Raw genomic sequence first — 14,730 nt, 5'->3', positions numbered from 1 at the left:
CCCTGCACTGGGCACAAGACCCATAGCCACGGCCCCAGCACCCCACCACAGGACTGGGTGGATCCCCAGTGGAGAGGCCAGGGCTTTACATGTCAAATGAACAGCAAGGGAGCCTTCGGGAGGCTGAATAGATGTCCAGGGACCCAGAGCCCAGGCCTGAAGTCCCGGTTTCTTTCTCATTGCTGTCCCTGCAGTCACATAGCTGACCCCTGCTCTGCACTCGGTGACACCAAGACAAGGGGAGAGGAGTGTCCAGGTGTCTTCCAAGAGCACCTGAGACAGAGACTTTCCCGTTGATAGAGACCCCTCCACTGCTGCCAAGGAACAATGATGGAGCCCGGTGAGCGCGGGAGCGACCCCAGGCAGCCGAGCGACTGCAAGTCAGAGTGCGGTTCCAGGAAGCAGAGTGAGAGGAGAGGGGACACCAGGATACGTACCCTCCCAGGACTGGCTCCAGGGACCCTCCTCCTCCGGCCACAGGCACCTGCTATGGTCACCACGTCATTCGAACCAGGATGCACGATTAGGTCACAGCTCTCGAAATCTCATCCCTGTGTTTCTGAACATTCCTGCATTAGCGCAGGAGATTTGGGGGGACATTCACATCCAAACCATAAGAGGGGTCACAGGCTTCTGACACCCGGCCGCTCTCACCCCTTCATTCTGTGCCTGAAGAAACCAAAGCCAGGGAATGACTTCCCCAAGCCCCGCGGCAGGTCAGGAGTGGAGGTAGAGCACACAGGCCCCTGACCACAGGGAAGGGGAGCTCCTGCCACAGGGCTGGCCACAGCCCAGGGCTGGCCATGCAGGACCAACGCTCTGGCTCCTGCCCTGGTGTGGGCGTTTCCCGGGTGCCTTCCTGGTCTGGGGTGGCTGCAGCTTCCCTGGGTGGAGCTGGACATGGGCTGGGGATGGTCTGGTGTGGCAGGAGCTGTGGGACGGGAGCTCAGAAGTGGGAGCAAACTGATTCTAAAGATCTTGAAGAAGGAAGGAGGAAAACTGCCATTCTTTACCTTCAGGCTGAAGCCCCTGTCAGGGACAGAGCAGAATTCAACAAAGTGTGAGACTGTGATGGAAACACACGTTTTGCTCTCAGTTTGGTCAACATCACAGGTGCTTGGAAAGGGACGCCCTTCGTCTGTGACCCGGAGAGCACTGAGTCTAACAGGTCAGCACCTGACTTCCTCACTGGCTTCTCCACGCAGGTTTTCAAATACATTTGCTCCCAGGACCCAAGCAGAAGAGATGAGTTGAGACCACCAAGCAGTTAGATCAATGGTTGAGTTGTCTGTGCATCAGCCTGAGCTATGCCCAGGAAAATTCAATGTCAGTTTTGTGCCCCAGAAAATGGAGGTGGAGGAGCTAGCCATAGAGCATAGCTCACCCAGAAGGACTGGGTCAGGTGCATGGAGGTGGACAGTATCTCCCAGTCACCAGCCTAAGACCTCCAAGGTCAGGAGGACAGCCAGGGCCAGCTGACCTGGGTGCAACCTCCGAGATCAGGGATGCTCAGAGACACTGAGGGAATGCGGCCCAGGGTGGTGTGGGCTCTTGGACACTCAGCCTGCTTGTTTTCTTATATCAGTTAAGCACCTACTGTGTGCCAGTTCCTGCTGTAGGGGGTGATAGAAACAACACTCGCCCTCTCTCTGCTTCTAGAGCACCCTGTGAGCTGCTTCCCTCTGCCACACTCTCTCGCCATGATGTACAGCCTCCGTGAGCCCTGTGGAATGGAGCTGGCCTTCTATGGACTAAGGCCTCTGAAACCCACTTTAACCTGAAACTGCTCTCAGATGTCTTCCCACCACATGAAGACTCTGAGTGAAGTCCGCACGGAAGAGAACAGAGTTGAGAGATGAGAAGTTCTCGACTCCCAGAAACTACCTTTTAGGGCCACAGTGGGGCCACAGTGGGGCAGCTTCTTTGCTATCCATCGTTGCTCTAGGACATCTTGATTGCTTCTACCAGCCCCAGCACTGAGTGGAGCTGCTGTAGAGGAGAGTGGAGGTGACACAAGCTGTCTTGAAGAATCAGTGTGCATGTCCTCACATTCCACACCGACAGCTGCTTCCTTCCGGACTCAGAATACCTGCAGCATGGAGTGTCACCAAGCGCGAAGGAAGACATTCTGGAAGGTATGAAGAGAAAACAGCCACACAGTCAAGCACAGAGGTCTTTGTGGGGCTACGGGCTGTGAGCAAAAGTTATTTTGACAATTCAAATGAAATAAAAATAATATATAATACAAAAAAAAATACTCTCAGAATGTTCACAGCTCCTGGTAGGCTCCACGCCTGGGCCCTTTGTCATGGATGGATTAGCTCCTTCACTCTCTCAGGGGACAAAGGGGACCATGCCCAGGACAGTCAGCCGTGCAGAGCAGTCTGACAGGAGCACAGGGAGGTCAGCGTTTCAGCACCAGAAGAACCCCCTCTGGGTGGGGAGGGGACCCTGGAAGGGGGCACAGGCTGGGACCTGACCGGCTGAGACTGGCTATTGGGTCTGGGAGAGCAAGCCAGGAGCCCCCTTCTCCCATGCCTCCTGCAGGATTGGGCTGGACGCCCCTGGCACATCCCAGCCTACAGCCCTCCATCCATGGCTCTGGCCAGTGGCCAGTCATACAAGGGGACTTAGCTGACTGGAGGACAGTCTGCCCTTTTAAAATGTTTGCACAAGAAGCTAATTTACACTGTCAGTTGACAGGTGCCCAGCGCTGAATAAAGGAAAGTAGGCGATGAGTAAAGTTCGTAATCAGCTGTTTAAGGGAAATTGTGCAAATTTTACTTTTGAAAGAATTAAAGTGCAGGTGTGAGGTCTCCACTTTCTCAGCCCTTTGAGGGCACAGAGGTGGGGGCAGATCTCACTAGAGGGCCCAGCAGCCTGCAGGGCCCTCCCAGGGGGTGTGAACAGGTGAAGGGACCACGGGGCACTGCTGAGCAGCGCCACCTTCCTCTGTGCTCAGGGAAGGTCCCCAGGGAGCAGGGCTGTTGGCACGGCATTGTTAGAAGATGCAGCGCATGTGGGTCTTCCCTGACCGGAGAGGACGCCGCTGGGGCGCCTTAACCTTCCCTGCCCCCAGCCCAGGCTGCCAGAACCAGCAACCCCGGCCCTGAGACATCCCCGTGCCCCCATACAGCCCCGGGAAGCCCCGCTATGGAACGAGGTTCGGCCCTGCCCGTCGGTCCACCGCGTCCAGTGGGTATGGCGCCCGGGGCGCCTCCTGGGCAGACACGAGCAGGGGCCGGTTTGCAGCCGGCGGCAAGGGCAGCGGTTTGGGGGTCCCGGCGCGGCCGGCAAGGGCGGGGCGCAGGGTGCGCAGCTCCGGGCTGTTTTGGAGCGGGGCGGGCGCGCGGGGCGGGGCGGGCGGGGCGGGCTCGGCGCTCCGTCCGCCCCTCGCGCGGCGCCGCGCTCCCCGGCGCTCCCGCCCCTCTGGTGCAGCGGCGGCCGCGGGCGAAGCAACTTTGCGTGCGTCCAGGCCGGCCGGACCGTCCCGCGCAGAGCCCGCGAGGCCATGGACGCGCTGGCCTGGCTGCTGCCCCCGCTCCTGCTGCTGTGCGCGCCGCCGCGCCGCGGCGCCAGGTGAGCGGGCGCCCGGGCCGGGGGAGGTGCGGAGCGGGCGGGAGCCCCTGGGTGCCGGGGAGCTCTCGGGCCGGGGTCTGGGTCCCTCGCCGGCCCGAACCCGAGTTCGGGATGGAGGCCGGTGCGAACCTCGCGCACCCGGACCCGAGTCTTCGTCCCCGTGTCACCCTGGTATGCCCCCACGCGCGCTCCCCTCCCAACTCGCTGCCCTGCGGCGGCAGGACCCGCGACCCTCGCTCGGGCGGCCCAGGTGCTGTCCGCCGTCCCGGTGCTGAACGCGGCGCGGCGGGGCCAGACCCGGGCGTCGAGCCGCTCCGGGCTCCTCCCGCCCCCGCGGAAGAAGACAGGTCGGGTGTCCCCAGCCGCACCGCACTGGGTGGGCCGGCCCGGGCCTGGCTGCTGCCCTTCCTGGCGCGGGCTGAGGCTCGCAGGACCAGCTGCGGGCAGAAGAAAGGAGAGACCCGAGCGCTGGGGGTGGGGAGGGGAGGAGGCCTCTGGCCCGGCAGGGCGCATCCCGCTGTGCCAGTAGCGGGCCCAGGATGCTCCCGGGTTTCGTTTCAGGAGCCATTTCAAATTGCACGGACTGAACTCCGGAGTGTGCAGCTGGATGGCAGCCAGATGCCCCCACAGCAGAGAGACTGGGTTTATTCTGTGGGGGAAGGAGGAGGCCTTCCTCTCCAGAGAAGGAGGAGGCTGGGAAGAAAGCCCCCACCCCGGGCTGGAGCCCCCTCCCTCTGGCCTCCAGCACATCCCCGGGTCTTCCCTCTGTGGGATCTAAAATGGGCTCCTGGTCACCAGGGCATCTTGGGCCCAGCACTGAGCCCAGCCACCTGCCATGAGTCCTGAGAGGCCACTGAGAGGTCTTTCTGGAAACCATGTTGGTGCAGAAGGTAGAAAAACAGCCCCCCAGCACCCTGGACTAAAGAGTCACCTGACTGATGGACAGCGGACTGTTAGGAACCAGAAATGGCTGGACATCAGCCTGTGTTGTGGCTGTGGGCACTCCCACAGCATATAATGAGGGTTCAGAGTTTCCCTGAAGGTGGGGGGGGAGAGGCCCAGAAGGGCAGGCTATAGGTGTGGCCACCGGGCTCGAGACCCGAGCCAGCGAGCCTCTGAGCAGTCCTATTCTCTGTCAGTCCCTAGGGACCTCTCTCCCCTCTCCTTTCCTGACTTAAACTCAAGGAAGGTGTGGTGAGAGGTACAGCTGCAGGCCTGGGGGTCTGCTGCTGGCCCAGGCCCACAGCCCCTTCTCCCAGTCTGAAATTCAGCAGTTCTGAAACCCCAAAGTTTGAGCTCAAGTGTAACAGCAAAACTCACTCGGTGGCAAGCCCTGTCCTGCTGTGGCCAGAGGGTTTCTGTGTTTATTTCTCCTATTTCAGGGCCTGTTTCTAGATCTCCTGCTGGGAAAGTCTCCAGCCTCCCCGCCCCCAAGTCTGTATATGCAGCACATTCCCGTCCTAAAATCCCAAGCTTTCTGGGGCCTTGGGTAAGGGATTGGGAGCTGTTACCAGGGCAGGAAAGTTGGGAGACCCCAGCCCCAGGGGGAGGAAGGTCTGAGGCTTGCCAGTGTTCCCATCCTGTGTAGTGGCAGATGCCAGGTGCCACTACGCTGCATCCATCCTCTGGGGTAGAATGTTATCATCTTACCACGTTTCAGCATCTGCCCTTTTAGACGGTTCTCCCAACCTTCCTGCTCTTGGCCTTGGCCGGGCAACGACCCGGCATGGCTCAGGGACTAAGGCTCTCCCCAAGTGGGAAAGGGCCGGGACAGGAGCCCTTGAGTGACCTCCACATAGCATGGGTATCCACACAGGGCCTCCTGTCCAGTAGCTTTTGAATCCCCTCCACTCTAGACAGTGGCCTCCTGCTCCCTCAGGCTCCAGGTCCTGGTTCCTGGACTTTTGTGGGGGGACAGCGGGACTTTTCTGGCTCACCCCTCATTTGATTTCCCAGTGGTTGCTGGTGAGAAAGGCTTGGGGGATTAGAGGCAGGTGTGTTGAGCCATATTTGTGGGTCAGGCCCGACTCTGAGGACCCTCCCACAGCGTGCACTGAGCTTGCCAACTGCATGCCTGTGTGGGTGTCACCCCCGCTGCTGCCGCCTCCATCTCCCGGAGCTCGCAGTGCGATGGCTGGGGTGCTTCTCTTTGCCTTGGTAACTGGGATGCCGGTGAGGCGTGTTGCTCTAAAAGCAGAGCTGTTGGATCCGTGGGCTTTGTGTGCTTGGTGGACGGAGCCCCACTGCCTGGCTCAGCTGCGCCCACCGTCCCTTTCTGTCTTCAGGGGTACAGGCAAGTGACAGGGGCCGCTTTGTTTCTCAGAGGGGCCAGGATGGGAGGGAGGCCCTATGGCATGAGGAGCAGCCCAAGGTGACAGCTCTGCCCCATGGGTTTGAATTCCTGACCTTGACTGAGAACCGGGAGCCTGGCACACGTCTCTGAGCTGCTCTGTCAAAGGATGCCCAATCCAGAGCACCCCGACTCCACGGCACGCAAGGAGCCAGTAGCCCTCTCCCGAGATCTCCATGAGCTGCCAAGGGGAGGGGGGCTTCCTGCCCTGTGTGTCCTGATCAGAGTGAGAGAAAGTGGGACCTCTGGGGCCCAGAGTCCTGCATGAAGCACACTCTGCTCTGTACCCAGGCCCTTCCCCTCTGTTCGCGGCTAGGAAAATGGACACTGCCTTCCCAGGAGAGAAATGACACCGGGTGGGGGCTCCTCCCTTTTCACTCCCAGGAAACTGTGTAGAATATCGCCTGCCACTCCAGGTGAGCTTCGTGGGCACTGTCTCCTGGCCTGGCCTTCAGGCCCCAAGTAGACCTGGGATGGGGGCGAGGGAAAGTGCACACATGTGTCACTGGCCTGAGACAAGCGAGAAGTGGGGCCCAGGCAGGCTAAATGGCAGCTGGACTGGTCCAAAAATAAAGCACAGCTCAAACTCTTTATATCTGACCTTCAGGGCGGCTTTGCCCTCCCTCTCTCTCTCTCTCTCTCTGTCTCTGAGAACTGAACCCAGGGACCCTCAGCCACTGAGCTACACCCCAGCCCTTCTTATTAAGTTGCCCAGGCTGGCCTTGAACTTGCGATTCTCCGGCCTCACCTCGGTGGCAGCTGGGACCACAGGCGTGGCCACTGTGCCTGTGATTTGCATTCTCACTTGTGCTTTTCTGGGTCCTGGACTTTATTAATGCCATCTCACCTCTTGTTAGCACATTGCCTGCTCTGGCCGTTGCCGTGGTGGGTGGGTAGGGCGTGTGGGCGCTGGGATGGACAGCAGACCCCCATGCCTTGTCCTGTCCACTGTGATGTGTCCAAGTGCTCAGACAGGAAAGATCAAAGACCTGCAGAAGTTCATTAGCTGAACCTCTTCAGAAGAGAAGTGGCTTAGATGAGGAGAGAGGGCCTGGATACCTAACCACGATGCTTCTCTAACTGGGTGGCCCTGGGGCTACTGGGACCTGCCTGAGAGTGAGCTGGCCAGGCAGGAGCAGGGAGAGCCAGGCTGGGCTGCTTCCCCAGCCACCGCCCAGGTCTCCATCAGCTGTCCCTGTCAGAGGCCCTGCCCTGGCTCTGGAGGGAGGCTCCTGGGTTATCCTGAGCTCAGCACCCTCCTCTCCCTCCATGGACTGGATGCCGAGCCTGGACGCTGAGCCTACCCCTACCTGTCCCACGGCTGGAGCCCCTCCCCCCGCCTCTCCCTGACCACTCTTGCCTTTGGGCTCTGGGGTCACTTTCTCAGGGAGGCTGTGCCCCTGCCCCTGCTACCCTCTGTGGCTCTCATCACTCTTAAAGCCACTCATCTCCCCCCATAAGTCCTGGACCCCTACATGGCCTGGGCTGTGGCTCTGCTCATGGCTCAGCCGTGTCCCCAAAGGGGGACTTGCATCTTGGGGTCACTAGATGACATTTGTGGATAGATGGTGGATGGACAGAGGGATGGTTGGGAACATCCTCCGAGGGGCTCCTGGGGCTGTGTCTCAGGCAGAACTCCAGGGGGTGATCCGAGTGGGGTGACCTTTGGGAAGGAGAGGAAGGGCTGGAGGTCCCAGAGGCTGGCAGGTGGGTAGGTGGGGGAGGCAGGGGAGGCAACGGGGAAGGAAGACCGGGGTGACAGGGAGAGGAGGGATGCGGTCTGGAGAGGAGGCACGGCTCCTCCCAGCTGTCCCGGGGGCCCGGCTGGAGGGATGGCGTGGGGCCGGAGGGGGCTTGCGGCTGGCCTCGGGCTTGGCTGCCAACAGGCAGGGGGAGGGTGTGCTGTGAGCCCAGGCTGCCATCCCTGTCCCCAAGGAAGCATGAGGCTGAGGTGGGCTTGGGCGGGGAGCCATCAGCGCCTGGAGGAGCCCAGGATGGAGGGGTCTGAGGGCCTCTGTGGTGGCCAGTGGCCCAGTGTCTCTGGGCAGGACTGGGGTTTTACTGGCTCAGTTCCTGCCCCTCCCCTCCCTGGGTCTCCCCTGAGGACTGGCCAGGCCCAGGGCTCAAGGTGACCTGAAGCCCGCGCTCCTGCTGTTCCTGAGCACCCTGCCTCCATTTCTCATCGTGGCATTAGGAGCCGCCCCTCCCCTGCGGTGGGCTGTCCTTGCTGTGGATGGGAGGACTGGTGATGTGACACGTGATCACAAATGAGGGGACCCAAAACAACAGAAGCTTGTTCTCTCACACTTCTGGAGGCCACAGTCCAGAACTGTCTAGAAAGTCTGGGGAAGCTGGCCGGTCCCGCTCCTCGGGTGGCCAGCAGTCCTGGTGCTGCTCTCTGCCCGGGTCTGCACCTGCCTCCGGCTGCCCGTCTCTTCTCCTAAGGACGGGGTCACAGGGTTCGGGGCCCACCCTGATGCAGTGGGCCTCGCCGTAACTGATCACACCTGCAAAAGACCCTGTTCCAAAGCAGACCTCTTCTGAGGTTCCAGGGGACAAGAGCCTGGGGGGACGCTGTCCAGCCCCGTCCAGGTGAGCAGGTGGGTGGGCGGGCTGCGGGGTTCCCTGGCTGTGGCCCTACGGTGAGTCTGGGAGGACAAGGACAGCATGGGCTGCTGTGGGTCAGGCTCAGCCTCAGAAGCACATGGCCATCTGGGGACCCAGCCTGGACCCTCCTGGGCCCTTTTGGGTCCCCATCCAGTGGCTTCCAGCACATTCCTTCCTCTCAGGGCACTGCTAGGGAGGACTCTCATTGAGGGCCTGTGGCTGCTTGGGGACAAAGCCCAGAGGGCGACTCTGCGGAGGCCTCCTCCTGGTCTCAGTGGTGCCCTCTCTGGCAGTTGGAGGAGGGAGCCAGGGGCTCAGTGCACGCTGGGGCCGCACAGGGTGGCCCCTGAGGTAGGGTGAGGAGGGCACAGAAAGGCCGGGAGAAGGGCCAGGGGCCTTTCCGGGCTCTTCAAGTCCGGTCCAGGTTGCTGGAGGGGCTCCCACCTCGTCCTCCCTGTCCGTCCAGCCCAGGCGTCCCCCCCCAGGGAAGAGCTGGGGCTCCGACCCTGGTGCCCTGCCGGTGACCACCTGCTTCGCATCCCCAGAGCCATGAATGACATTGGGGACTACGTGGGCTCCAACCTGGAGATATCCTGGCTCCCCAACCTGGATGGCTTAATGGAGGGCTACGCCCGCAACTTCAGGCCCGGCATCGGAGGTGAGGGTAGGGCTGGAGGGGCAGTGCGTGCTGGCCGGGACAGTGCGCCCCTCACTGTGGGGACAGCCTGCTGGACTCTTGGCTGGTGAAGGTGTCTGTTGGGCTTCAAGCCCAGACCCCAGGGAGACAGGAGAAGGGGCGTCCGTGTCCCCATGGTGGGGTGGCTGGGGCGGTGGGCCGGGCCCTGCGTGCTGGCTCCAGTACCCCTGCTCCTTCACAGGCCCCCCTGTGAACGTGGCCCTGGCCCTGGAGGTGGCCAGCATTGACCACATCTCAGAGGTGAACATGGTAGGTGCCCCCTGCGCTGCCGGCCGGGCCCTGTGTCTCCGAGGACCGGGGCTGACCCTGCCCCTGCCGCCCTGCTCCCCCGCAGGAATACACCATGACCGTGTTCTTGCACCAGAGCTGGAGGGACAGCCGGCTCTCCTACAACCACACCAACGAGACCCTGGGCCTGGACAGCCGCTTCGTGGACAAGCTCTGGCTCCCCGACACCTTCATCGTGAACGCGAAGTCCGCCTGGTTCCACGACGTGACGGTGGAGAACAAGCTCATCCGGCTGCAGCCCGACGGCGTGATCCTCTACAGCATCCGGTGAGCTGGGCCCTCTGTGCCGCCCCTGGCCGGGAGGCCAGGACACTTCTGCCGTGAGCCTGGGAGGGGCACTGTGACCTCGGTGCCCTCCCCAGCTCCCAGCAGCCGCTCAGGACACCACATCCACTACCAGGGCTGCTGCCGGGAGGCCACAGGCGGGCTTTCTGGCCAAGACGGGGCCTCTCTGTTTTCTGAATGGGGTTGAATTCATGTAACACAGAGCAGCCCCGAGCGAACAGCCCAGTGGCACTTACGCAGTTATCACACTGAGCCGCTTCACCTTCATCCAGCTTGAAAACATCTCGTCATGGGCTAGGGCCGGGGCTCAGTGGAGGAGCACTCTCCTGGCCTGTGTGAGGCACTGGGTTCCATCCTCAGCACCACATAAAAATAAATAAGTAAAATAAAGGTATTAAAAAAAAAACCCAAATATCTTGTCACCCCAAGAAGAAACCCATACCCTTTGAAAGCAGTCACTCTGTCCTGGTCCCTAAAGCCCCAGGCAGCCACCAACTCACTGTCCCCATGGACTTGCCTGTTCTGCCATCTTGTCTCAGTGGAAGACAGCTGGGCCTGTATCTGGCTTTTCCTGCAGATTACGTTTTTGAGGGTCATCCGTGTTGTGGTACAGCAGTGCCTCCCTCCTTTTTTTGACTGCGTCGTATTCTGCCATGTTGTGCTCATCCGCTCTTCTGTCGATGGCCATGCGTGGCTTCTGTCTTTCCGCCGCTGGGAACACATATTTACCTTTTGAACATTGTCCAGGCACATGCCTTTAAAAGATGCAGTGGCAATATTTTAAAAGTCAGGAGCTTTCACATCAGAATCTAAATATCTGGTCTCTCCCAGAAAACCAGAGCCCTCGGCCCCAGGCGAGGGACCCCAGGCTGGGCCTTGCTTCATGAGTCCCCCACCTGGACAAATAGCAGGCACTTTTAAAGATGGCAACGACGAATGCCGTCCACTCCCGGATGCCCTGAAGGAAGAATCACACCACGGGCGCCATTTTCAGCCTCACCCTGACCCTGGGCAGCTGGCAGACAAAGCCTGGGCAGCCGCAGGCCCAAGGTGGTGCCCCTGGCAAGCAGGCAGCTCTGGGTTGGTGCAGGGACATCTGTCTGTGGGAGCAGGGGGCTGCCAGCCTGGCAGAGGCTCCGGGGCCTCACAGCACGTGTGTCTGGTCAGAATCACCTCGACAGTGGCCTGTGACATGGACCTGGCCAAGTACCCCATGGACGAGCAGGAGTGCATGCTGGACTTGGAGAGCTGTGAGTGGGCCGCCTGGGGTGGGCCCCCTGGGTGGGCTCCGTGGAGAGCTGTGAGTGGGCCGCCTGGGGTGGGCTCCCTGGGTGGGCTCCCTGGAGAGCTGTGAGTGGGCCGCCTGGGGTGGGCTCCCTGGAGAGCTGTGAGTGGGCCGCCTGGGGTGGGCCCCCTGGGTGGGCTCCCTGGAGAGCTGTGAGTGGGCCCCCTGGGGTGGGCCCCCTGGGTGGGCTCCCTGGAGAGCTGTGAGTGGGCCGCCTGGGGTGGGCCCCCTGGGTGGGCTCCCTGGAGAGCTGTGAGTGGGCCGCCTGGGGTGGGCCCCCTGGGTGGGCTCCCTGGAGAGCTGTGAGTGGGCCGCCTGGGGTGGGCTCCCTGGAGAGCTGTGAGTGGGCCGCCTGGGGTGGGCCCCCTGGGTGGGCTCCCTGGAGAGCTGTGAGTGGGCCGCCTGGGGTGGGCCCCCTGGGGTGGGCTCCGTGGAGAGCTGTGAGTGGGCCCCCTGGGGTGGGCTCCCTGGGTGGGCTCCTTGGGCTTCTGTAGCCTGGAAGGGGACTCAGACTTGGCTCTTGGGGCCCGTGCAGTGGGGGGCCCGTGCAGTGGGGGGCCTGGACAAGGCTGGCTCAAAAGACAGGGGAGCTCTCAGGATGGACCTCTATATGCGAGAAGAGCCTGAGGCCTGAGCAGCTTGGCCATGGCCCTGCAGGACAGCGGCCTGGGAGAGCAGGCTGATCAGTGCCGGCCGCCCACTGATGCAGGTCCAGCCTGCACCTCTGTGCACCCCTGACAGAGGTGGCCCTGCTTTTGCCAACACTGCTGGCCTGTGCACCTGCCAGAGGTGTGCGCTGTGGTCCCAGCGCCCACAGCCTCCCTGCTGCTGGCTCTGTCCCTGTCATGGGCAGCTCCACCCTCGGCCTCCTGGTGTGGATGGGGTTGCTGGCAGCTGGAAGACTGCGGCATGGGGTGCTACTGCGGGGGCTGCCAGCGGCTGGGCCAGGCCTTGCCGCCCACCCGTGGGCTCTCCTGCAGATGGCTACTCTTCCGAGGACATTGTCTACTACTGGTCAGAAACCCAGGAGCAGATCCACGGGCTGGACAGGCTGCAGCTGGCCCAGTTCACCATCACCAGCTACCACTTCTCCACGGAATCGATGAACTTCAAGTCGGGTACTGTGGGCTCTCTCCCGTGCACGGCAGTGGCTTCTCAGACCTTCTGGCCGAGCCCCATCCAGCTCTGAGGTCCCCGGGACGCAGCTGGAAAACCACTTGTTGGGCACTTGCTGAGTGGCACAGGCGGTGGCCCAGGACGGGGACAGGTCGCTGTTGTTCCTCGGCCCTTTCCTCCCAGCACTCTGGGCTTAGGGGGATCCTGAAGACTGGCGGGCTCAGGGGCCACGCCCTCCTGGGCCAACTTGTCCCTGCAGAGCCTGGCTGTGCACTGAGGGGTCTGCAGAAGAGGCCGACAGACTTCCCTCCCCTGCTGGGAGGGCTCCGCAGGGCCGGCCGCCCAGCAGGCTCGAGGCAGCAGGAGCGTTGCCCTCTCCTCTCCTGTCTCTGGTGGCCCTGTGCTGCCTCACTCTCTGTGGCCAGACCTAGGGCAAGGGAGACCCCTGGCTCATTAGGCTATTGGGTCTCCCCTCTGAGCCTCACGTGGGCCCAAGTCCCCGCCAAGGCCTCTTTCTCCTGTCCTGTGGGGGTCAGTGGGTCAGGCAGGGAAGGCCACCTGACAGTGGGCTGTCCCCACAGCTGGCCAGTTCCCCCGGCTCAGCCTGCACTTCCGCCTGCGGAGGAACCGCGGCGTCTACATCATCCAGTCCTACATGCCCTCCGTCCTCCTGGTCGCCATGTCCTGGGTCTCCTTCTGGATCAGTCAGGCAGCAGTGCCCGCCAGGGTGTCTCTGGGTGCGGAAGCATGAACCCCCCCCCCCACCCGTGCCACCTGTCCTGGGGGGCAGCAGACTGGGCCTGGTCAGAGGAGCCCTTCCACACTCGGTGGGGGATGGAGGGCTGGTGGACTCTCCCTCTCCAGGTGGGTACGGGGAAGTGGCCGTGCTCCGATGACAGCCCACCTGTGTCCGCAGGCATCACCACTGTGCTGACCATGACCACGCTCATGGTCAGTGCCCGCTCCTCCCTGCCGCGGGCGTCGGCCATCAAGGCGCTGGACGTGTACTTCTGGATCTGCTACGTCTTCGTGTTCGCTGCACTGGTGGAGTACGCCTTCGCCCACTTCAATGCCGACTACAGGAAGAAGCGGAAGGCCAAGGTCAAGGTCGCCAAGCCCAGAACCGAGGTGAGCGCCCAAGGGTGTGTCTCAGGCTCACAGCCAAGAGACAGCTGCCCCCAGCCCCCTCTGCTGGCCAGCTCCTGGTGGGTCACTCTCAGCCCTGGGCCCTGGCAGCCACTCTGGGCTCCTCAGCCCAGCCTGCTGCAGGTCACAGTGGCACTTGCTGAGTGCAGAGGGGATCTTACCACTGGCCCAGGTGAGGTCCTGCATGGGAGCCTTGTCCACCAGGGCTTATCCCTGTCCCCTGCTGTGCAGATGGACGTGAGGAATGCCATTGTGCTCTTCTCCCTCTCGGCCGCCGGAGTGACCCAGGAGCTGGCCGTCTCTCGCCGGCAGCGTGGCATCCCTGGGAACCTCATGGGTTCCTACAGGTCAGTGGAGGTGGAGACAGGGGAGATGAAGAAGGAGGGGGGCGCCCGGCCCGGGGGCCCCGGGGGGATCCGCACCAGGTTCAAACCCATCGATGCGGACACCATTGACATCTACGCCCGTGCCGTGTTCCCTGCGGCCTTTGCGGCCGTCAACGTCATCTACTGGGCAGCGTACGCTATGTGAGGCAGGACGGCAGCTGCCCTTGCCTGCCCTGCTGCCGGGGCAGAGGCCGCCTGGAAACTCGGGGAGGAAGGACACCTCTGCGTTGCTCGGTGGGCGGACAGTTGGCCGCGCAGTAGGAGAGGAAGCCTGTCTCCTGTACTTTCACCCTGTCCTTCTGGGAAGGACCACCAGCCTGAGCTCCCTCCGACCTAGGGAGACTGTTGCTGAGAGGGGTGGACCTGGCCTGGCCCCGAGGCCGAGGCAGGCTCCACATCCTTAGTCTCAGGCTCACACTGATGTCTCGGCCTTTGCTCTGTGGGATCGGGATCAGAGAGTGGGAGGAGGCGGTGGCCAGCCCCTGTCGCAGTGAAAGGGGGAGAAGCTGTTGCAAGTCCTCCTCGGTCCCAGCATGAAATAAACCTCAGCCTGGCAGCCGCTCGGGTCTCCATCGCTGCAGCTGCACCACAGCCTGGAATGCTGGCGTCCTGCGGGCTTGAGGGGTGCCCTCTGGGGGGGCAGTCTCGGGCGACTCAGAACAGTCAGTGTGGGCGTGCACCTTGTGCTGGGAAAACAGTGGGGTTGGGATCCTTGCTAGATACTGGGGCTGGGGGCTCAGGGAGGAGAGGAGAGGCTTGGTGACACTGGTGTCAGGTGCTTGGTGCCCTTCTTGCCCTGCATCTGGGCTGTGATGGGTCACTTCCTCAAACGCAGACGCAGGTCCAAGAGCCCAGGTCAGGGCTGGCTGACCCCTGAGCCACCTGCTTTTGAGATGCCTTCCTGAAGTCTCAGGGCTGGGGACAGACTTGGGGCCAGAGGAGCTCAGGGGCTGCATCCCAGAAGATGAGCCACATCGCTATGTCCAGGACA

The 14,730-nt window shown here is 62.2% G+C and overlaps 1 protein-coding gene across 4 annotated transcripts; it reads left to right on the top strand.

Annotated features, from left to right (window-relative positions):
* The first annotated feature begins 2,991 nt into the window (after positions 1-2,991).
* Gabrd (gamma-aminobutyric acid type A receptor subunit delta) lies at positions 2,992-14,319 on the top strand. Of its 4 annotated transcripts, none has more exons than XM_058572602.1 (9): positions 2,992-3,163; positions 9,082-9,194; positions 9,415-9,482; positions 9,568-9,788; positions 10,974-11,056; positions 12,072-12,209; positions 12,789-12,944; positions 13,124-13,335; positions 13,585-14,318. In XM_058572602.1, exons 2-9 carry the CDS (start codon positions 9,086-9,088, stop codon positions 13,882-13,884), a joined length of 1,287 nt encoding a protein of 428 aa, XP_058428585.1. In that variant the 5' UTR covers positions 2,992-3,163; positions 9,082-9,085; the 3' UTR covers positions 13,885-14,318. The 4 variants fall into 4 exon arrangements, with proteins under 4 accessions (XP_058428585.1, XP_046280707.1, XP_058428584.1 ...); XM_046424751.2 differs by lacking the exon at positions 2,992-3,163 and adding an exon at positions 3,479-3,579 and having other exon boundaries at positions 13,585-14,319; XM_058572601.1 differs by lacking the exon at positions 2,992-3,163 and adding an exon at positions 4,628-6,345.
* The last annotated feature ends 411 nt before the right edge of the window (positions 14,320-14,730 follow it).

Source organism: Marmota monax, unplaced genomic scaffold, assembly GCF_021218885.2.
Source record: "Marmota monax isolate L192 unplaced genomic scaffold, Marmota_monax_Labrador192_F-V1.1 WCK01_AAM20220418_F8-fsc00080, whole genome shotgun sequence".
NCBI classification, from domain to species: Eukaryota; Metazoa; Chordata; class Mammalia; order Rodentia; family Sciuridae; genus Marmota; species Marmota monax.
This window is presented reverse-complemented; position numbering and strand designations above follow the sequence as displayed.

Bases quoted from the DNA above. Each gene is read 5' to 3' on its own strand.
- Gabrd (XM_046424751.2), top strand. From the start codon at position 3,512: ATGGACGCGCTGGCCTGGCTGCTGCCCCCGCTCCTGCTGCTGTGCGCG. The intron at 3,580-9,081 runs GTGAGCGGGCGC...TCGCATCCCCAG, and splicing joins CCGCCGCGCCGCGGCGCCAG to AGCCATGAATGACATTGGGG. The intron at 11,057-12,071 runs GTGAGTGGGCCG...GCTCTCCTGCAG, and splicing joins CATGCTGGACTTGGAGAGCT to ATGGCTACTCTTCCGAGGAC.